Source organism: Saccopteryx bilineata, chromosome 10, assembly GCF_036850765.1.
Source record: "Saccopteryx bilineata isolate mSacBil1 chromosome 10, mSacBil1_pri_phased_curated, whole genome shotgun sequence".
Taxonomy (NCBI): Eukaryota; Metazoa; Chordata; class Mammalia; order Chiroptera; family Emballonuridae; genus Saccopteryx; species Saccopteryx bilineata.
In genome coordinates this window covers 44,033,277-44,055,643 of record NC_089499.1, presented here as the reverse complement: position 1 = coordinate 44,055,643, position 22,367 = coordinate 44,033,277, and the positions used below count along the sequence as shown (strand labels likewise).

Below are 22,367 nucleotides of genomic sequence, written 5' to 3'. Positions count from 1 at the left end.
TAACTGTAAGTGCGGCACACCCCAGGGGCACCGTCACCATGTCACAATGCACCAAACTAGTGCACCTTCCTGCTCCTGACCTTTGTCCTCTCCTAGAGGGACCCTATGATGGTTAATTTTATGTCAATTTGACTGGGCCACGGGGTGCCCAGATACCTGGTTAAACATTGATCTCAGTATATCTGCAAAGGTGTTTCTGGATGAGGTTAGCTCTTGAATGGATGCACTAAGTGAAGAGGACCACCTCCCCCAGTGTGCATGGGCGTCACCCAGTCCACTGAGTCTGAATAGAGCAAAAAGGCAGAAGAGGGGAGAATTCACTCTCTGCTTGAGCTGGGATCTTGGTCTTCTGCCCCAGCTTTGGAATTGCATCACGGGCTCCTCTGGTTTCCAGCTGCTGGCCCCAGACTGAATTACTTCATCACCTCTCCTGGGTCTCCAGCCTGTAGTCCCAGATAGCAGAACTTCTCATATACATGTGAGCCAATTCCTTGTCGTAAACAAACAACAAACCAATCCTACTGTTCTGTTTTTCTGGAGTACCCTGACTGATACAGCTCCCAAAACAGCTCTTAGGAAAGAGGTGATGACCCTGTCCCCACCACATTTTCCAGTGAAATTTTTTGATTAGATAAAAGGTTAGAGTTAAAATATTAGATTGAATAGGGCTTTTTGATAATTAGAATGAAACTGTTTTAGGCCAAAAATAATTGGGAAAACTGAAAGCTGTGCAAGACTGCATCCAGAGTGAGGAAGAGCTTACCCAGAGAGTGGGTGTGAGTGACAGTGGGTAAGTGTGCTTTCTATTGCACCTTACTGAGCAGATGTATGTGCAATGTGCTGGTCCCACCAGGAATGCAAGGATGGCTCAGTACTTGGATAATTTCAAAATTTTGTGGTAATTTCTGTAGATGCCAGGAAGATATTTGATAAAATTCCATACACATTCCCAGTAGAAAACATTGGATAAGAATGGAAAGAAATCACCTAAAATTTTAGACTGTGTGCTCAAACCAACAACTAATATCTACTTTTATTAGAAAAACCCAGAAACATACAAAGAAAAACAAAAATGCTTCTTATTCTCATCACCTAGAACTTATTAGTAGGCTTATTTACATAACTGTTTTTTTTAAAGAAGAATTATTCTGCATGATATGTTTGTTAAAAAACATTTAACAATGCATGAAAATACAATAAAAGTTTTTTTTAACCAATCAGAAACAATCATCATTATTATTATGTAAACCGTATTCCAGGGATTAATATGTATTTACAGAAGTTTAGAGATAGCTACATACATACATACATACATACACACACGATTATTAAATTTTACTTAAATTTGCATCTATTTCATGAGAAATGTGGTTCTGTTCATTTTTTCTGTGTTAATCTGGCTTTGATATTAAGATAATAGTAGCTTTGTAAAATAAATTGAGAAGTGTTCATATTTCCCTATTTTTTTTAAAAAGTTTGTATAGATTTGATTTTTTTTTAAATGTTTCATTGAGGCCCTGGCCAGTTGGCTCAATGGTAAAGCACTGGCCCAGGCTGTGGAAGTCCTAGGTTCGATTTCTGGCCAGGGCACACAGGAGAAGTGCCCATCTGCTTCTCCACCCTCCCCCTCTCTCTATCTATCTCTCCCTTCCCCTCCCGCAGCCGAGGCTCCATTGGAGCAAAGCTGGCCCAGGCGCTGAGGATGGCTCCATGGCCTCTGCCTCAGGCGCTACAATGGCTCTGGTTGCAACGGAGCAATGGCCCAGATGGGCAGAACATCAACCCCTAGTGGGTATGCCGGGTGGATCCCAGTTGGGCGCATGCGGAAGTCTGTCTCTCTGCCTCCCTGCTTCTCACTTCAGAAAAATACAACAACAAAAAAAGTTTCATTGAATCAGTAAGTGAAGTCTTCCAGGCCTGGAGTGTCCTGTGTGGGAAGTCTTAAATTACAAATTCAATTTTTGAAATAATGTAGGACTATACAAATCTTCTGTTTCTTCTTGGGCCAGTTGTGGTAGTTTTGTCATTGAAAAAATTTGTCCGTTTTATCTAGGTTGTCCAATTTTTTTGGCAGACGGTTGTTCATAATATTTAAATTATTGTTTTAATATCTACAGAGACTCCAATGATATCCCTGCTTTTATTCCTGATATTATATTTTATGTCTTCCTTCTTTTTTCCTTGGTCAGTTTAGCTAAAAGCTTATCAATTTTATTGATATTTTCAAATAATCTATTGTTGGTTTTATTAATTTTATTTATTAAGAAAATTAAATTTAATGGGGTAACATTGATCAATAAGAGTATTTGGGTTTCAGGTAAACATTTCTATAGCATTTGAACTGTTGATTGTGTTGTGTGTCCATCACCCAAATAGTTTCATTGATTCTGAAATTGTTGGTCTAAGTTCTATTTTATTACTACATTTGTCTTTATGATTCCTTCTTCCTACATTAGTTTTAGTTTGCATTTCTTTTACCAAATTTTTGCATATTAGAGACACAGATTATTGGTTTTAAGTTTTTCTTCTAATATAAGCATTTGAAGCTAGACTTTTTATTTTAGCATTGCTTTGGCTGCATCTCTCAGAATGTGATGTGTTGTATTTTTTCATTAAAATATTTTCCAGTTTTCCTTGTGGTTTTTTTGTTTCATTGACTCATGGATTAGATTTCATTTCCAAATATTTCAGGTTTTTCTAATTATCTTATTAAGCTCTAATTCAATTCTATTGTGGTTAGAGAATATACTCCATATTATTCAATCCTTTTAATTTTATGGCTTAGCACATAGAGTATCATTGGCCATTTTGTGGTGCAGTGTTCTACAAATTAAAGTAATTAAGTCAAAGTGTAATAGTGTAACACGTTCAGATTTCTCAGTCTGGCTAATTTTATATTTAGGTCTATCAATTTCTGAGGTAAACGTGTTAAAAGTCTCAATTGTCATTGAAGAACTGTTGATTCTCCCTTTGCTTAATATTCTTAATAGTAGAAGGAGAAAAAGGAAACAAACAGCTGATGGGACAAAGAGCCATACAGCAGACTTAAACCACGGGTATCACTTATTCCCCTAAATACGAAAGGGCAAAACATTACAATTAAAGACAGAGTTTGTCTGACTAGTTTCTAAAAATGCCCCAACTTTATACATATGGGACACTTTAAATATGAGAACACAGCTGAGATTGGAAAGAGATGTTATCATATGAGCAGTAAGCGCAAGGAAGCTAGAGGGATTCTCCTCATCTCTGGCAAAATAGACTTCAAGACAATATCAGAGCTAAACTGACATTTTATAATAAGATGGTGAATTCATTAGGGAGACATAATTATAAATGTGTATGAGCCTAATATATGCTTCAAAATACATGAAACAATATTTGACAGAACTAAAAGAAGAAAGAGACAAATCAACAGTCACAGTCGGAAATTTATTTATTTTTGTATTTTTCTGAAGTGAGAAACAGGGATGTAGAGAGGCAGACTCCCACATGCGCCCAACCGGGTTCTACCTGGCAAGCCCACTAGGGGGTGATGTTCAGCCCATCTGGGGCATTGCTCTGTTGCAACCAGAGCCATTCTAGCACCTGAGGTGAAGGCCATGGAGCCATTCTCAGAGCCTGGACCAACTTTGCTCCAATGGAGCCTTGGCTGTGGGAAGGGAAGAGAGAGATAGAGAGAAAGGAGAGGTGGAGGGGTGGATAAGCAGATGGGCACTTCTCCTGTGTGCCCTGGCCCGGAACCAAACTTGGGACTTCCACATGCCAGGCCGATGCTCTACCGCTGAGTTAGCTGGCCAGGGCCACAGTTGGAGATTTTTAACCCTTTTAGTAACTTATAGAATAGCTAGACAAAAAAAAAAAAAGATAACACTATGGAAATTCTGAACAAAACTATCAATCTTCTAGATCTAAATTACACTTATAAAATATACCTGGCAAATACAAAATACACCACTTTTTCTAGAATACATGGAACCAAGGTAGACTAAATATTGGGCCATAAAACAAGACTCAACATATTTTTGAAGGTTGAAATTATAATGGATTTAAATAAGAAATCAATAATGAACAAACTAAAAAATCCCTACTTAAAAATTAAACAGGAATTTGTAAATAATCAAGAAGTGTGTATGTGTGTGTGTGTGTGTGCGCGCGCTGAGGACTTTTAAGATCTGCTCTCTTAGCAGATTTCAGCATATAATACAGTATTTTTTTAAACTATGGTCACCATGTTGCATATTCCATCCATATCCTCAGAAGTATTTTTTTGTGTTTTTTAAATGATGATATGCGAATGGCCAACACGCATATGAAAAGATGCTCAACATCACTAATCATCAGAGAGATGCAAATCAAAACCACAACAGCCTGAGGAGCATTATGCTAAGTGAAATCAGCCAGCCAGAGAAAGACAAGTTCCATATGATCTCACTCAGATGTAGAATCTAATGAACAAAATGAACTAACAGACAAATTGAGACAGACTCATAGAGAGCAGGCTGACAGCTGGGGGTACGGAAGGCTGGGTGAGGGGCGTGGAGGGATTGAGCATAAAAGGCAAAAAAAGAGAGAGAGAGAAACCTCATGAACACAGACAATGTAGGCTGATTGCCAGAGGGGGGGGGGAAGTGAAGAAGGGTGTGGGTGAATAAATCAGGATGGACGAAGGGTTGACTGGGGTGGGGGTGGTAAACACAATATGGTGTACAGAGATGTGTTGCAGAATTGGGCAGCTGAAACCTCTACAGTTTTTCTAACTAGTGTCACCCTAATAAATTCAATTAAAAAAAATACTGCAAACCCTGGCCAGATAGTTCAGTTGGTTACAGTGTTGCCCTGAAGTATAGGGGTTGCTGGTTTGATCACTGGTCTGGGCACATGCAGGAACAGATCAATGTTCCTGTCTCTCTCTCTCTCTCTCTCTCTCTCTCTCTCTCTCTCTCAAATCAATCAATTAAAAAAAATTTTTTTTAAATACTGCAAGAACATACAGGGCTCTTTTTTTTTTTTAGCAGCTTTATTAAGGCATAGTTGACATATAATAAACTCCATGGAATTGCTTTTGCACCTTTTTCAAAAATTAAATAAAAACCACAATAAGATGCCACTTTATACCTATTAGGATAGCTCCTATAAATTAAAAACAAAACAAAACAAAAAAACAAATGTTGGTGAGAAACTGGAACCTTTGTGCACTGTTGGTGGGAATGTAAAGTGGAACATCTGCTGTGGAAAATAGTATGGAGGTTCCTCAAAAAGTTAAACATAGAATTACCACATGATCCAGCAATTCCACTTCTGGGTATATAAGCCCCCAAATGGAAAGCAGGATCTCAAAAAGATATTTGTACATTCATGTCTATAATCACATTATTTAAAACAGCTGAAAGGTAGAGACAACCTGTGTCCATCAATAGATGAATGCTGAAAGAGCACGTAAAGGCTTACTGTGATAATCCAGCCTTTTGTGGAAAATGCCAAGGGGACTCCCTGAAAGAGAGGGAAGAAGTCAGAAAAACTGGAATTCCTACCAAGAAAATGTACAGAGGTTTCCAGGAAACATGTAGGCAAATATTTAAATGATTCTCAGTAACTCTGTTCATGGAAATCACAATTACCTAAAATAATGGACTTAAGAAAGCGTGCTTCCTTTATCTTAAATTATAGATAATATTAATTTTACCTGAAATAAAGATTTTTTTAAAACTAAAAAAAAAAAAAAAAGAAAAGAAAATGCATAAGGAACAGGAGAATAGTTGTGGCCAGCAGGGAGAAACATAAGCTGCTGCTACAGACGGCGTGGCCAAGGTAAAATTCAAACCCAGGCAGTGTGGCTCTAGAGCCCATATTTTTAGAGTGACATCTCATGTGTCTGGCCAACACAATGGGAATAAAATCATTAGAAACTTAATTGAGGAATAGGTCTACAAACATACTTTATATATGCAGCATTACTTTTTTTTAAAAGAATTCGGAGACAAATAGAAACGGCTTGACAAAATGAAAACCCTGCATGGTTTAGTAGGAAATAGAACTAAAAAGACTGATGTTATGATTCTTTTTTCATTCTACAGAATTTTTTTTTTTTTTTTTTTAGGAAGGGATAAAGAGAGCAAGAGAAAGCATAAATTCATTGTTCCTCTTAGTTGGGCAGCCACTGATCGCTTCTCCTATGTGCCCTGACCCTCCAGGATCGAACCTGTGAGACTAGCACTCCGCCAGAACAATCTATCCACTGCGCCAGCAGCCAGAGATCATTCTATAGAACTTCTGATTGCCTAGCTTTCTGTTTACTGAAAGTACTCCATGAATATTGACTTCTTAGGAAGGTCTCCATAGGCGCCAAAGTTGGAATCACACTTTTAAGATATGAAGTCCCATCTTTGCAAGGTGGAGTATCCAGGATAATTTACTTAGAGGGAACAAATCCTGGAACCACAGCATTGCTATCCTCCTCCCTTTGACACCTTTGTGTGAATTAGCAAAAGATACCTGTTTCTCTGGACAAATACAACCTGGCACCAGATGTCATGACTTGACATTTGTTGTTGTCAGATATTAGAAAAGAGATACATCTTTCCTGGCAGGGGGAATTCCTTGTAATTTCCTAAGTGGTAAGAGCATCTTTTTTTTTATCCTTTGGTCTTTGACTCTGGATCCAGACAGAGATTGCCTGAATCCCTTGGGATCTCCTGAAAGATAGGAATGTCTTTTCTTCCAATGAAGTGACTGCTGTGGGCTCCTGGCTAGGGTCTGGTCAGCAGAAAGACCAAGCTGTGATTGGAAACTTGAACTTTCAGGTCCACTCCCATCCTCCACAGAGGAGGTAGAAATTGAGTTAATGATCCATTACACCTATATGATCAAGGCTCCATAAAAATCCCCAAAGTGTGGGATTCAGGCAGCTTCTGGGTTGGAGAACATGTGGAGGTGTTGATGTGCTCAGAGAGCAGAAGTATGAAAACCGCACCCTTTCCAGCACACGGTGCCCTGTGCACCCCTCCATCTGGCTGTTCCTGGATTATATGTATTCATAGCAAACTGTTGGCCCGAGTTTCCTGGGTTGAATTTCCAGGAAGTCCTTGGCAAACAGGACTTGGCCAAGGGAATAGGGGGTGAAAAGAGAGTAGACAGCAGTGATCACATAACGGAAGACTCGGGGCCATGCTAGCTGTAAAGAAACTTTTGTGTGATTTAGGAAAAGGCCTCCCAACCCACCAAAGTGCCTTCAAAAATGCACTCGTGTTAGTTTTCTAGCGTTGCTATAACAAATTTCCACAAACTTGGTGGCTCCAAGCACTGAAGTGTATCCTCTCAACAGTTGTGGAAGACAGGAGTGTGATCAAATCCCCTCCATGCCTCCTGCCTAGCTTCTCATGGTTTTCAGCAGTCCTTGGGTTTCCATGATTTATAGACACATCCCTCCAATCTCCGCCTCCATCTTTACAGGAAAAGGTTCTTCACTATGATTCTCTTCTCCCGTCTTTGTCTCTCTCTTTTCTAACAAACACATTTCTCCTTGGATTTGGGGCTCAACCAGATAATCCAGGATAATCTCATCTCATGATTCTTTGCTTAATTATATCTGCAAAGATCTTCTCCAAACAAGGTCACATTCACAAGTTCCAGAAGTTAGCACTTGGACATATATTTTGGGGGACAACAATTTGACCCACTTGAGTCCTCTGGACAATTCAAGTGGGGCCGAGAGCAAGGCACAGCCATACCAGCCTTGCAGCAGGCCTGGCCCTGCTAAGGCACCTGAGTCTACTCTACAGCAAATCCAACCACTGGGGAAGTATAGGTGCTAAAGTGACCTGATCTGGTTGACCATTTTGGAAAACTTACTCTAGCAGTAGAGAACAAATCAAAGACAAGGGTAAGAGTAGGCAGATAAGAGGTAGGTGGGCCACATCAGTAAGGTGACCAACTTTTTTACAATGAAAAGGAGGACAAAAATAAATTGAAGGAAACAATATAGTAAATAAACATTTTATTCATTGCAACAATAGTACACTATAATATGATAAATGCATAATAGAAACATTTGTAATATTTTATATTGTAATTATGCTTACATGCTTATTTTTAATAATTGTAAGAAAAAAATTGTAATATTATCTAAATGAGTACTTTTCCATTGAAGAATATTTTTTGTCAATCTATTATCTTGTAACAATATATTGGAAATATCTGAACAAGAAAAATCCTTCATATTGAATTAAAAAAAATAGATGAATGCATAAGCAAAATGTGGTCTATACAAACAACAGAATATTATTCAGCTTTGAAAAGGAAGGAATGTCTTATACAAGGAACACTGTGGATAAACCTTTAGGACAATATGCAAAGTGAAATAAAACAGTCAGAAAAATCAAATACCAGTCACAAGCAGTCAGTATGATTCCATGCTATGAGGTCCCCAGAACAGTCAGTCATAGAGACAGAAAGCAGAGTTGTGGTGGGCAGGGGAAGAGGGGACGGAGGTTTGCGGAGTTAGTATCTACTGCGTAAAGGGTTTCGGTTTTGAAAGATGAGAGGGGTGGTTTGATTGTGCAACAAAACGAATGTATTTAATACCACTGAAATGTGCACTTAAAATGGCTAAGATAGTAAATATCATGTGTATTTTATCACAATAAAAAATTTTAAATTATACAGATAATGCACAACTCTATTTTTTCTGTAAAAGCCCAAACAATATAGACAAAAGACTAAAGTTTTCCTTGACACCTTCCCCATCTGGCTACACAGCTTCATACACACAGTGTCTTACTTAATCCTCCTAACTACCATATGATTTAAGTATTACTGTGATTTTACATATGAGGAAACCAAACTGCTGAGAAACTAAGGACCTTTCCTGGAGTCATTGCTTAGGTCTAGATTTTAATTCAGGCAAATGAATTTTAAAGACCCTACTCTTCTTACCCAGTGCTCCCTCAGCTCCTCCTGTGTGACAGACTCGGTGCCAGACAGAGGACATATCAGAGCTGCTGCTGTCATTCCCAGGCTGATGGAGAGAGCAGACACAAAGAAAATTACTCTAGAGACCCATAAGGAAATGCAAGTGACGTCTACATAGCAGAGGTTATTTCTCTTTCTGCTCCAAAGGAAAGATGCTTTTATGAGATACTACATTTTTTAAAAGCATGAAATTGTATGTATGCTTTTATTATTCTTTTCTACTTAGGTCTCAACTCAAATGTGACTTCCTCAGAGAGCCCTTTCCAAATCACCCTACCTAAAGTAGCCCTCCACCCATGCCCGTCACTCTCTCACACCACTTACTGCTTTGTCTGCCCTGCACTTTTCCTTACCTCGTTTCTTGTTCTTAGACTGTGGTCTGTCTTCCCCCACCAGAATGTCAGCTCTGTGAGAGACGGGATCCTGTCTATTATTTTCACCCTTAATCTCCTGTGCCTAGCATAGTGCCTGCCCCTCGTCAGTGGCTGTATTAACTTCCATAACTGCCAAAACAAATGACCACAAACTGGGTGACTTAAAACAACAGAAATTTATTCTTTGCTCTCCTGGAGATTTACTGTCTGAACTTGGAAAGCCAGACCTCTCCACCTGCTCTGATCATTCACCAAGGATTAAATAGAAACCCTGGGCTTCACATCTGACCCCCAAGCTCCCTAGGGTTTGCTCATCATGTCAGTCATCCATCACTCGCCATGCTGGGTGTCCCAGAGATGAGCAGGACCGGCCTGGCCCTCTGTCTGTCCTGGTCTGATGATACAAGGAATGAAGAAGAAACAAAACACCAGCACAGAGAGTAGGGAGTGTAGGGCAGAGATGTTATGGGCACAGGAGGGTCCCTGAGCTCAGGTTGGGCTGGGAACTAGGTCTCAGCTTTATAGATGCTAGAAAAGGGGATGCAGGGCTCTAGGGGCCACTTGGAGGGCTCAAACACAGGATCAGGTCGACACTGGGGCTGGGACACCCTGGAATGCCCAACTAAGAGTCTACAGGGTATATTGTAGCCTGGGTGTATCAAACAGGTTTTAGATGATGTTTATCTACATATAACAAACCTTGTCCGCCTGCCTTGGTGAGTCATATACTGCCTGGGGCAGCTCCTGGTCTACCCCAGCTTCTAATCCAGTGTTGCAACTGCACCCTCCGCTGACGCCTGAGCGAGACTTTGAGGTCCTAGGGCGCCCTTGCCAACTGGCTGATTTTTAGACCCAGGCAAGCGTCCGCCCCCTTCCGCCTGGACCCGCCCCTAGGGGCGGACGCATCATCAGCTGCTGACGGCTTGCCGAAAGGCGCTGCCCACTGGACCTTCTCACACCCAGCGCCCAGACGACGCCTGCGAGTCCTGCGGGGCAGGTGCGCCTTGGTGGTTCAGTTCTTGCTCTTGGAGGACAAATGTGCCCGGGCGTCGGGGCGCGCGGACCTGAGCCCAAGTGAAGCTTTTGGAAAGAACAAGTCGGCGATAAGATGCAAGCAGAGCAGCCCTGCGCGCCTGGCGCACCTGGTGTCCCCAGTGCCCGGGAAAAGCAGAGCGCTCTGGGCCCCGAGCCACGCCTGTCCCGCCAGCTGCTGCCAGAGCTCTACACCTTCGTGGCGCGCGTACTATTCTACCTGGTGCCGGTCTATGTAGCCGGCTACGTGGGGCTCAGCATAATCTGGCTGCTGCTCGGCGCGGTGCTGTGGATGTGGTGGCACAGGAATCGCCGTGGGAAGCTGGGGCGCCTGGCAGCCGCCTTCGAATTCCTAGACAATGAACGCCAATTCATCAGCCGCGAGCTGCGGGACCAGCACCTGCCAGCCTGGGTGAGCCGGGCCGAGCGGGCAGGGGTCGGAGTTTGGGTGGATGCCTCTGGAGGTTCGGAACGACCTGCGGTCTGCCAGGGAGCTGGGACTCATGGACCGGAGGGAGAGCGGAAGCTGGGTCACCCGCACACCTGGTCCCCCACCACACCTGGCTCACATACCCTAAGGGTGGTGACCATATCCCTTGCCACCCTCATTCTCTTCCCCACGTTTGGTTCGGCTGCACTGAGAGAGGGAACCTGGGTTTACTGTAAGAGTCCAGAGCCTGGGAGAAAAGTCACTGGCGGGCCACACCGAGGAGAAAAGGGCTTCTGGGACTGCAGTTACTCGGAAAGGAAGCACAGAGCATTTTTTTCCCTACACCGGCCTGTTGATTCAAAGAACGAACACAGGGTTGATTGACAAATATAGTGACGGAAACTGCAAACTAGTGACCAGGAGCAGAGATCCGGGCAGAGAGGAAGGGCAGGACTAGAGATGGGAATTCAGGAATGGAGCTGAGAGGCCGGCAGAGCTGGGTCAAGGGCTTCTTCCCTCTGTGTGGTAGGGATGCTCAGACACTCCCATACACTCCCACTCCCACACCCACACATGCCCTCTAAGCCACACACCTATCTCCTGGTGTGGAATGAATGGCCCGGTACTGAGAATGGCCTGGCCCACTGAACAGAAGTGGGCCTCACCTCACAACTCCCAGGTGGGACTCAGACTGCTTGGTCTATCTTATGATCAGGTGAGTTTGGGAGACGATGGCAAGACTTGTTCTGTGGCAAATCTACCCTCCTGGGTGCTGGAGGCTCTGGATGGGCTTCTCGAATTTCCTGCAGATAGACCCAGGCTCACAAGGGAACATGGCCAGTGGCCACTAGACCCCTCATTTCCTCTGGCTTGGGGCCTGTATGCTGAAGTCCAGCCAGGCCGTGAGTTCCTCACACCCACCCATGACAGTAGCATCCAAAGAGGGGTAAGAATAAAATATTGGAAAGGCCTGTTTATTTTAAATTTTTTTAAAAAAGAGAGAGAATTTAAGCCTTACAGCATGTTTGCTAGTGTTGACATAAAATACCACAGTCACAGACAAAGTGACTTAATACAGAAAGTTATCAAGCTCAGGATGTTGGGAAGGTTGGTTTTTTTGGAGGCCTCTCCTGGCTTGGAGATGGCTGTCTTCCTCCCGTGCCTGCTCTGGACCTTCCCCATGTACATATGTGTGTCCAAATTTGCCCTTCTTATCAGGTCACTAGTCAGATTACATTATCCCCCACCGATGGATTCATTTTAACTTAATCACCCTCATAAAGACCCTATTTCTAAATATAGTCACATTTTAAGGTATTAGAGGTTAGGCCTGCAACATATGAATTTTGGGAGACACAATTTAGCCCATACACTTAACTAGTATTTAATATCTGGATTGATTGTAAAGCTTTGTAACTAGGTTTATGTATACTGGGGACCAGGGGGCCAAAGACTTTTACTGCTAAGGGTGTGCAATAAAAAGACACAGTGACCATTTTCCTAGGGTAGCTGCCCCAGGGTCAGTGTTCGGGACCTATCTCCTCCAGATTTTGGTCATCCTGGTTCTGTGGGGGTTTGTAATCCTTAAGGTGTGGACCCAAGGAGCAGGCCTGGACCTCTCCACACTCCTTGCTCACTGTTGAGGGAACATAGGCCACCTGTCAGATCTTTGTTGTAACCCCCACGGTGGCCTTAGCCCATGAGGGTGAACCTATGAGACCTCACCAATTGACAGCCCTCCCCTTCTGTCCCTCCTTATATTAGGGAGGCCTCTAGACATATAACTGTATGCAAAGTCACTGTTTTTAAAAGTGGGGCAAAAATTAGATCGGATAGGGCACCCCCCCATCACTATGCATACAAATACTATAGAAATTATTCTGGCTTTTCTTGGGGGACAGGACCCCAGGACTGTATGTTCCTAGCCAACAGAGTGCTCAGCCTGATAGCTGAGAATACAAGAAGGTACTTCCTGGTTTTTCACCCCAGAAACCATACCCCAGGTCTGACCTAGCTGGATGCTGGGACGCAGAGGAAGTTGATGGTGTCTCTCCTACGAAGAGGGCAAGAGGGCAGTCTGGGGCAGGAGGTAGTTGCATGAGAGGTGACTGCCATAGAGGTCTCAGGGAAGCTGGAGACAAGAGTCTGAACAAAGTCCAGTCAGGGGACACAGGTCTGGCGGAAAGGACATCATATCTGGTTTCCACATCAGATTGTCCCCAGTCCACAGCCTCCTGCTTGCTGAGCAGAGGTTCTGGGAAGGCTTGACCTCAGCCTGCATTCTCCAGATTCTCCTGGCTGGTGTGGCTGGCCAGTTTCTGGGGCCAGGGCCTGGGTAGCCTTTTGGATTGAGGCAGTGGTGCTGCACGGGGCATCCAAGCGGAAAGAGGCGTGCAAGCCCAGCACGGAGGTGCCGTGCCAGTATGTGAGGGAGCGTGGTGTGCTTCGGTCTGGCGGAAGTGTGCAGTATTGGGGCTGAATGACAGGGCAGGCTTGATGGAGGCGGGGCCTGATTCTGAAGGCTGTGAGGAGCCTGCGGAAGGTTTTAGAAAGGTGCTGTAAACACAGCCTGGAGGGAGGAGTGAAGCTGGAGGAGAGAGGCCAGTTGAAAAATTGATTTGAGCCAAGAGGTCCGCAGGAACCCCAAGGGGAGGAGATGAGAGATGTGTGGAGTGGGACTCTGGGCACATGGTGGCTTCTAGAGAGGGGTGAGGGAGGGATCCAGGGGTCTTCCGGGGCACCTTCTGATTTGAGGAGCTGGGCACCCATTACTGGGATGAGGAACCCAGACTAAGAAGGTCTGGGGAGGCTGGTGGTCCGTGTGAACGCCTGTAAAGAGCATGCAATAGATGTGAATGTGGGCTCTCTGACCGCCAGACGAAGGTTGACCAGCCATGATGTGCAAAACCTGCGACCTACTCGGCTGAATATTCTCCGTCCTCTCTCTGCCTCCTGAGAAACACGGGGATGGAGTGTTTATGGAGACAAAGAGACATGGCTCTCTCTGGGTGTGGCGCGGGCAGCACGAGCCTTGCCCATGATTTTGGAGCACAGATGTCTTTATCCTTACACGCAGGCCTTTCAGGATGCCACCTTGCCTGTTCTGAGAACTGATTTCCTTGCTTGAACATGGCATTGAGGCCTGACCTGTGGTGGCGCAGTGGATCAAGCATCCACCTGGATTGCTGAGGTCACCGGTTCAAAACCCTGGGCTTGCCCCGTCAAGGCATATATGAGAGTTGATGCTTCCTGCTCCTCCCCCCCTTCTCTCTCTCTGTCTCTCTTCTCTCTAAAATGAATACATAAGGCCCTGGCCGGTTGGCTGAGCGGTAGAGCGTTGGCCTGGCGTGCAGGGGACCCGGGTTCGATTCCCGGCCAGGGCACATAGGAGAAGCGCCCATTTGCTTCCCCCCCCCACACTACCTCGTTCCTCTCTGTCTCTCTCTTCCCCTCCCGCAGACAAGGCTCCATTGGAGCAAAGATGGCCCAGGCGCTGGGGATGGCTCCTTGGCCTCTGCCCCAGGCGCTAGAGTGGCTCTGGTCGCGGCAGAGCGACACCCCGGAGGGGCAGAGCATCGCCCCCTGGTGGGCAGAGCGTCGCCCCTGGTGGGCGTGCCGGGTGGATCCCGGTCGGGCGCATGCGGGAGTCTGTCTGACTGTCTCTCCCCGTTTCCAGCTTCAGAAAAATACAAAAAAAATAATAATAATAAAATAAAATAAAATAAAATGAATACATAAATAATAATAATAATTAAAAAAAAAGAAAGTGGGGTTGATGGCTTATGACCTCCTTCAATATCAAGGACTATTTTTACAAATGAGCATGGCCAACCCCTAGGCTGGGGGATTGAAGGAAAGCTGAGGGTCTGCAAGGCCGTGGATGTGGCTGTATGCAGGTGTGTGGAGGGTCCGGCCCACCTGCTGCTTCAGAGATGTGTGTGCTTGGAAAGCTTGCCAGGTTCTGATTTACACCAGGCCCCTGTGAGGGGAAGTCAAGGCCAGGGCGAGCTGATCAACAGTCAATCATGCGGCATCGCACCAAGCTGCTGCCTGCAGGTGACCCTGGACTTGCTTCTCCCTTGTTGGGTCTCATTGCCCCCACCTGTAAACACCTGTAAAAGGAGGTTGTGTCTAGTCAACTTCAGATGACCCTCCTGCTCCATCCCCCAATGGAGGATGTAGCTTGAAGAAGAGATTCTTCAGCTGTAAAGGGGGTCGTGAGTAAAGAGCCTGTGGACCCCCTTGTCTGGTGACCATGGCTGGAGTACATGGAGAGAGGAGGCCGGTGTCTCCACTGCTCATCCTGTGGACAGAGGTGCGGCCATGTGTTTCAGCCCCTACCCCTAGCCCCACCAGGGCTCGGGACTGTGGGGACAGCGTAGTGACAACAGTGGAGTCCTCATCGCTACAGAGCTGGTGAAATCCCAGCTCGCCTCTCATCCAGCTGCAGGCCCTGACAGTTGTTTGCACACGCAGTTGTGGTGAGCTGGTGTCTGAAAAGCTGCTCGTTCAGAGGCAGGCACCAGGTGGCGACTCAGTGGTGGCTGGTGCTGCGCTCTCCACTTCCCAGGCCTCCGCACTCGACCTCCTAATGTGAAACCCATCCCAAGTGCCAAGTGTCCAGACAGGAGCCGGATGGCTGCGCGCGGGGGGGGGGGGGGGGGGGGGGGGGGGGGGGGGGGGGGGCCGGGGGGGCAGAGAGGTGAGGAGCAGGGAGGAGGGATGTGCAGACTTCCTCCTGTGCCCTGGTTCTGCCTGGGGCTTTCCTGGAGCCTCACGGATTCCAGCTTCAGAAACCACTTCCCTTCTGACCTTCAGTACTGCTCCTCTGTGCTCTGCGCTCCGTGGCTGCTTTTCTGTCCCCCCACCCCCTGCAGGTCCCTGGTGGAAGCTCTGCAGGCCACTCCTGGACTCACGTAGCGAGCAGCCCTTCACAGCTGTGTGCCGTGATGGTTACTCGTCAGGCCCTTGACCAGTGCTCAGGTGGCTGATTGGTTTGTTTACCAGGTATTTGTTTTCCCCTTGCACAGTGGGCTGATGTGCAGAGGGAAGTTTGATGAGAGCCTCTCCTGGCTCCATTCTGGGGATGAGGGCCTGAGGCCAGGTGGAGAGAGGAAAATACTGTCAGAAAACTTGGCATTTTGTCTGTCTGTGGTCTTAGGTCTGGCCAGGCTAGTTCTTCTGCCAGCTGATAGCAATCAATTGGCAGCCTTGTTAGGAACAATTAACTCGTGTATCTGCTGGGTGGGCTGATGTGATGTGCCAGGTCTGGACTTGGATTCTACGCTCATTCTTTGAGGACCTTGTGAAGGTCCCTGTCTTTTCTGGGTCCCTGATCTCTCTCTAGATATGAGGAGAATTTAGGAAATGTTCTATAGAGTGTTTTTAGCTATAGAAATCTTCAATGATTAATCAGTCCCCAGTTGGCTTTTCTCTGGTGTCCCCTGCCCACAGGACCCTGTTCCCCAACCTTTCTGCCTACCCACTATCTAATTGGGTGCATCTGAGGGATGATGGCTGAAAGGGGAACCATTCCCCCAAAGTGGTGACTATTCCAAGGCTCAGGTTAGCATCCCTGGGATGCTGGTCCCCTGGGATGGTCCCTCTGTGCCAGGCAGAGAGCCAGGGCTGAGTGCTTTCCTTTCCTGAGAGTCTGGCATTCCTTCTATAGGTGGAGCCCCAGCCTTCTTGGGGCCAGGCTCTCATGGTCCGTCCTGCACTGATGCTTTTGTTAATTAGGGGAAGTAGACACAGTGACAGCCTGAACTAGGCTGGGCACTCAAATTAGATTACAAAGCTCAATTCTCCGAGCCAGTGTGTGGAACCTGATTTTAAACATCAGGACTGGGTGGAGGTCACTTGGAACTGGGGGACTTCCTGCCCACAAGGTCCCTGAAGCCCTGTGAGGTCATTCATATGGCTTGAAGTCCGGCCCATCCTCAGGAAACAAGAGACACAACAGGTTGTAGTCATGCCCCTGGGTCTCTGCCCCCATGTCATAGGGATGCTTCATGGACTTATCATGTCCTGGGCCAGGCTTGGGCAATAGAAGGCACAGAATGTGGCCCTCCCTCCTTCCAAGCCCAGCACAGGGATCTCAAGCATCCTTTACTCAGTAGGCAAACATCTGTCGAGGGCTTGCAGTATGTCAGGTACAGTGCCACTGGCTGGCCCAACGTGAGTAACAAGAGGGCCCCACCCGTGAGGAACCCCCAGGCTAGATGGGATTCAGAGCCTGGGCAACAGCCTTTTCTGATACAGGGTGATGAGTCCTACAATGTGGCAGTGCCAGGCTCTGAGAAAGCCTGGGGGAGGGGATCTAGCCCAGGCTGGAAGTGGCCCAGGTAGCCTCCTTGGAGGAGTGGCACTTTGGTGTTCCTGGCTGCGGTATGGTTTTGGGTCATTCTGCACCCAAAGATTTCCACAGGTTTGGCCACTTGAGCTCATCATCTCCTTGGACGAGCAGATTCTGGACAGAAATTTCTGACGCCCATACTCACATGAGACTGCCTGTTGCCCAATTTATAAGGGGCTGAATCTTTCTGAGATAGAGTGTCAATGGCAACCTTTTCTCCAAGCCAAGTGCCTGAGGACCAGAGTTATTGAGAGGTCACCTGGGGGGTGAGGATCAGGGCCAAAGGTGGGACAGCCCAGCCCTCCTCCTCCTCTCTCGTGGCCCCTGTCCTTTGGGCAGGAAGGTGTGGAGAGCTGATCACCAGCTTCCACTGGCTTCTGGCCTCCTGGCCCAAAGCCATGACAGCAGGCAGGCAGCCCCTCTGTGGAGATGTCCCCAGTGACCTGGGTCAGCTGTGGGGAGACGTGAGCCGTCCTCTGATGTAGAGGAGCAGGGCCGAGGTGCCTTCCCTCCTCCGTCCTGTCCCCCCCCCCCATTAGGCTCCCTTCTCCTGGCAGCGTTCTAGGGATTTTTAAATCTCAGGAAACCTAGGGCTTGAAGCCCCAAAGTGCTCGCATGTGCTTAAAGAGAGCCATTCCCCTTCTCTCCCCATCCTCTACTGCAGATAGTAAAGAGACAGGTAAGATGTTTTCCCCGTGGGAACCATTAAAGGGACAAAGCCCCTTTAATACATACCCCATCCTTTCTGAGACCTGACCCTCTCCTTCCGACTCTGGAGGCAGGGCTGGCTCCTGCAAGCCCCCTCGATGCTCCTGCCCCAGAAGGCCCTTCCCGGAGTGCCAGGAGTCACAGTCCTCAGAACACTCAGTAAAAAGCCAAGGAACTTCTCCAGGACAAAGGAGGCTTCAAAACCCCAGAACCATCCAGTCTAGTCCTCTGCCCATATTGTGTTTACTTTTTTAAGTAACTGGCTAAAAATATGGGGGTTTTTTTGGTTACAAAAGTACAAATATTTCCAATGTAGAATATTTGGGAAATGCCTAATATTAAAAAAATTAGAATAAGCATGTACAATCCCTCCCTCCAGAGAGAAATAATGTCTGGGTGTACTTCTTTTGCATAGAGTCCATATGAAAGCAGTTTTCAAAATCTTGTACTCCTTTTTATTTTTTTATATTCTTAATATTATATTACAGACATTCTCCAAAAACACGTTTAAGGATTATGACACCTTTAATATGAATATATCCTAAGTCGCTTAGCCATTTCTCTAACACTGATTATTTGGGGTATTTCCAAGGTTACCCTATTCACATGGCTGGCCGAGGTAGGTGGCATTTCCTACATCTTTCTGGGACTTTAATTATTCTTTTCTTTTTTCTTTTTTAGTACACAGGAGAGACAGGAAGGGAGAGAGATGAGAAGCATCAACTCATAATTGCAGCACCTTAGTTGTTCATTGATTGCTTCTCATACGTGCCTTGAGCAGGGGGCTTCAGCCGAGCCAGTGACTCCTTGCTCAAGTCAGCAATTTGGGGCTCAAACTGGTACCCTCACCCCACACTCAAGCTGGTGAGCCTGCACTCAAGCCTGGCAACCTTGGGGTTTTAAACCTGGGACCTCAGCGCCCCAGGTAAATGCTTTATCCACTGCACCACCACCAGTCAGGCTCTACATCTGGCTGGCTGGCTCCCTTGCCTCCTCCTTCAAATCCAAGCTCAGACACCTGCTCTAGGACCCTTCCCCTCAGGCCCCACAGTACCCTGAGCATGTCTCTAATACTCCACTTGCTATGCTGATTTGCATCTATTTTATGTCTGACTTTTTCCTCCAGACTGAATACTCTCTTAAGGTAAGACACATTTCCTGTTCATCACTGTACCTTCAGTTCACAGCTCAGTGCCCAGGACATAGTAGGCTTTCAATAAAAATCTGTTGCATGAATGCTATAGTGAATGTTCCTATATAAATTTTAGCCCATGTTTCTCAAGTCCCTACTCATTAAATTGGTATGTCAGAACTTACCTGACCAGGTTGGGGGCGCAGAGGATAGAGCATTGGACTGGGACACGGAGGACCTAGGTTTGAAACCCTGAGGTCACCGGCTTGAGTGCAGGCTCATCTGGTTTGAGCAGGGCTCACCAGCTTGAGCCCAAGGTTGCTGGCTTGAGCAAGGGGTCACTCGGTCTGCTGTAGCCCCCTGGTCAAGGCACATATGAGAAAGCAATCAATGAACAACTAAGGTGCCACAACAAAGAATTGATGCTTCTCATCTCTTCCTGTCTGTCTGTCCCTATCTGTCCCTCTCTCTATCTCTGTCACACACAAAAAAACAACTTATGGACATATTAAAGATTCTCATTCCCAGCCCTGGCTGGTTGGTAGAGCATTAGCCCGGCAAGTGGATGTCCCAAGTTCGATTCCCAGTCAGGGCACACAGGAGAAGCGCCCATCTGCTTCTCTGCCCTTCCCCCTCTCCTTTTTTTCTATCTTTCCCTTCCCTTCTCCTCTTGCAGCCAAGGCTCCATTGGAGCAAAGTTGGCCCTGGAACTGAAGATGGCTCTGTGGCCTCTGCCTCAGGCGCTAGAATGGCTCCAGTTGCAATGGAGCGACAGCCCAGATGGGCAGAGCATCACTCCCTAGTGGGCATGCCAGGTGGATCCCTGCCAGGTGCATGCAGGAGTCTCTTTCTGCCTCCTCGCTTCTCACTTCAGAAAAATATTTTTTAAAAAAAGATTCTTGTTCCCACTTCAGCTGTTTTCACAGTTGGATGTTTACCTCTCACAAACAGAAAAAAAAAAAAGAAGAAGAAAAGGCTGTGCTTTATCAGGAGACAAGTGAAATTGAGGGACTGTTTCCTGGTAGAAGAGGAACCCCTGGGTAGGCACCCAATGGGCAGGATTTCTCTCGGGGAAAGCAGGGACCAGCCTGAAGTCAGTGTGGCCTCCTGTGTGGAACATCCCTGCAGGACACCCAAACTGAGGGATCTCCTCTCTTCCCTGAGCCTGGATAGGGGTTGCCTATCCAGCAGTCTGACTCAGCAGTCTGAGCCAGCAGGTGTGTGTTGTAAGGATGTCCTTTGGAGCAGGAAAGAGCCATGAGGTTTGTGTTTTATCCCAGCAAAGAGGGTTGTGTCTGTGTGATTCTGTGAATGTGTCTGTAGTTCTGGCTGTGTCTCTGTATCTCTGTGTCTGCGTGTGGCCAGGTGGAGCTTCCGTTCCTGTGAGGAAAAGCGAGCAAGATTCACCTAGTGACAGGCAGGCCCTCTGAGGGAAGCCCTGTGACCCTCTGCCTCCTGCGGCCTTCTGACCCCAGCCTGTCTGTGGGCCCTGCCCCAGTGAGATGTCACCATCTCTCTGGCTCCGTTTCCTCACTGCTGTGGAATTATCTTCCTAAATAAGAGAAATAAAGCACATGACCACCTGAAGACCGAGCCCCGACAGGTGCCTTGCTGGTGGCCTCTGCCAGCCTGGAACTCTGACTTAGACTTGAGTTTGCTTTTCAGTCTGTCTCTCCTCCAAGCTCTCATTACTGCCACTCCAATGGCAATGTCTAAAAATGCTGTCATGAAAATATTAGCCCACTTTGACCAAGGACACCAACTGCAGAGAGGTGTGTGAATATAGGGAAGCCTAGATGGGGGCTGAAACTCGGGCTACTTCAACTTCCCCAAGGGAGACGAGCAGACCTCTGAGATCCCGGTGACTCCACCTGGTGCCTTTACAATTTCCCAGGCTCTTCTTTCTTTCTCTCTCTTTCTTTCTTTCTTTCTTTCTTTCTTTCTTTCTTTCTTTCTTTCTTTCTTTCTTTTTCTTTCTTTCTTTCTCTCTCTCTCTCTCTCTCTCTTTCTCTCTTTCTCTCTTTCCCTCCCTCCCTCCCTCCTTTCTTTTTTCCTTTCTTTCCTTTTCCCTTCCTTTCTTCCTCCCTCCCCCTCCCTCCCCCTTCCTCCCTCTCTCCCCCCTCTCTCTTTCTCTTTCTTTCTTTCTTTCTTTCTTTCTTTCTTTCTTTCTTTCTTTCTTTCTTTCTTTCAGATAGTGAGACAAGACTCCCACATGCACCCCAACCAGGATCTACCTGTCAACCCCTGTCTGGCTCTGATACTCAAATCAACCAAGCCATTTTTAGTGCCTGAGGCTGATACTCAGAGCAACTGAGCTATCCTCAGCAACCGGGGCCACCGCTCAAACCATTTGAGCCACTGGCTGTGGAAGGGGAAGAGGGAGAGAAAGGGGAATGGGAGGGGAAGAGTAGCAGATGGTCACTTCTCATGTGTTCTTTGACTGGGATCAAACCCAGGATGTCTGTACACTGGGCTGACACTCGGTCCACTGAGCCAAGTGGTCAGGGCCCAAGCTTTCTTTGAGAACTTATATCAGGATAGTTCGAGTTTCACCAGGGAGGAAGGAACCTTGCTAGAAGTGCCGCATTTGTCTCTGTTTAGGAGCGGATTGTGTCTATTATCTCTCTTGGTTGTAGATCTGGGCAGCACAGGAATTACCAGCTTCAGCGGGAAACCTCAGCTGAAGGAAGTGAGTCAGAACCAGCCCCTCGTTCTCAGGCTCTGCCTGGTTACAGAAGGCAGACATGATGGGAGTGGCTCAGCTCTGAGGGGAGGGGCAGTGCCCAGAGCCGGTGGAATGGTGATGCTGTGGTTTTCTGCCTGCTAGCTCTGTCCTCCCCTTGCTTCTAGTGGCACAAGTGATAGTCCCTTTGTAAAAGAATTGAGGCCCGTAGGTGGCTGGTAAGAGTTTGGTGTTCTCCGATGAGTGACAGCTGGAGACACATGCTAGGACTTTGGAGCCTTAGTCAGGAACCCCGGGGGGCACAGGAGCTACCTTCTTCCAGGGCCTGAGCAGGTCCTCAGCCTGGAGCCCTGAGTCCTCATCCTTCCACACCCTCCTCCACCATGATTGGAATGACCCAGGAGCTTGGTACAGGTGCAAGTTTCCAGACCCCTACCCCAGTCCTCCTGAATCAAAATTTCTGAGGGCCCTAACCAAGAAACCATGTTTTTATGAGCTCTCTGGGTGGTGTTTTGTACAAAACGGTTTGCGAACCTCTGCCTGAGTCTAGCCCTTTGTATTGCTGGGTACAGAGCTGTCTCTCCCCAGCTGGTCCCAACCACTCAGAGCATCATGAGGAATTGGAGCAAATGCAGTGACTTTAGGACTCTGTCTGGGAGTGAGCCACCTGTCTTCTATTTCTG

The 22,367-nt window shown here is 46.8% G+C and overlaps 2 protein-coding genes across 2 annotated transcripts in view; both read left to right on the top strand.

The window, feature by feature from the left end:
- The window catches only part of FAIM (Fas apoptotic inhibitory molecule), a 182,458-nt gene that overhangs the window by 12,066 nt on the left and 148,025 nt on the right, over positions 1-22,367 (top strand). The window lies entirely within an intron of this gene.
- Positions 10,363-22,367, top strand: part of ESYT3 (extended synaptotagmin 3) — a 53,089-nt gene continuing 41,084 nt past the window's right edge. The window contains exon 1 of the mRNA XM_066244903.1: positions 10,363-10,788. Within this exon, the coding sequence (XP_066101000.1) occupies positions 10,453-10,788 (336 nt within the window). The 5' untranslated portion in view covers positions 10,363-10,452. The remainder of the gene's footprint in view (positions 10,789-22,367) is intronic.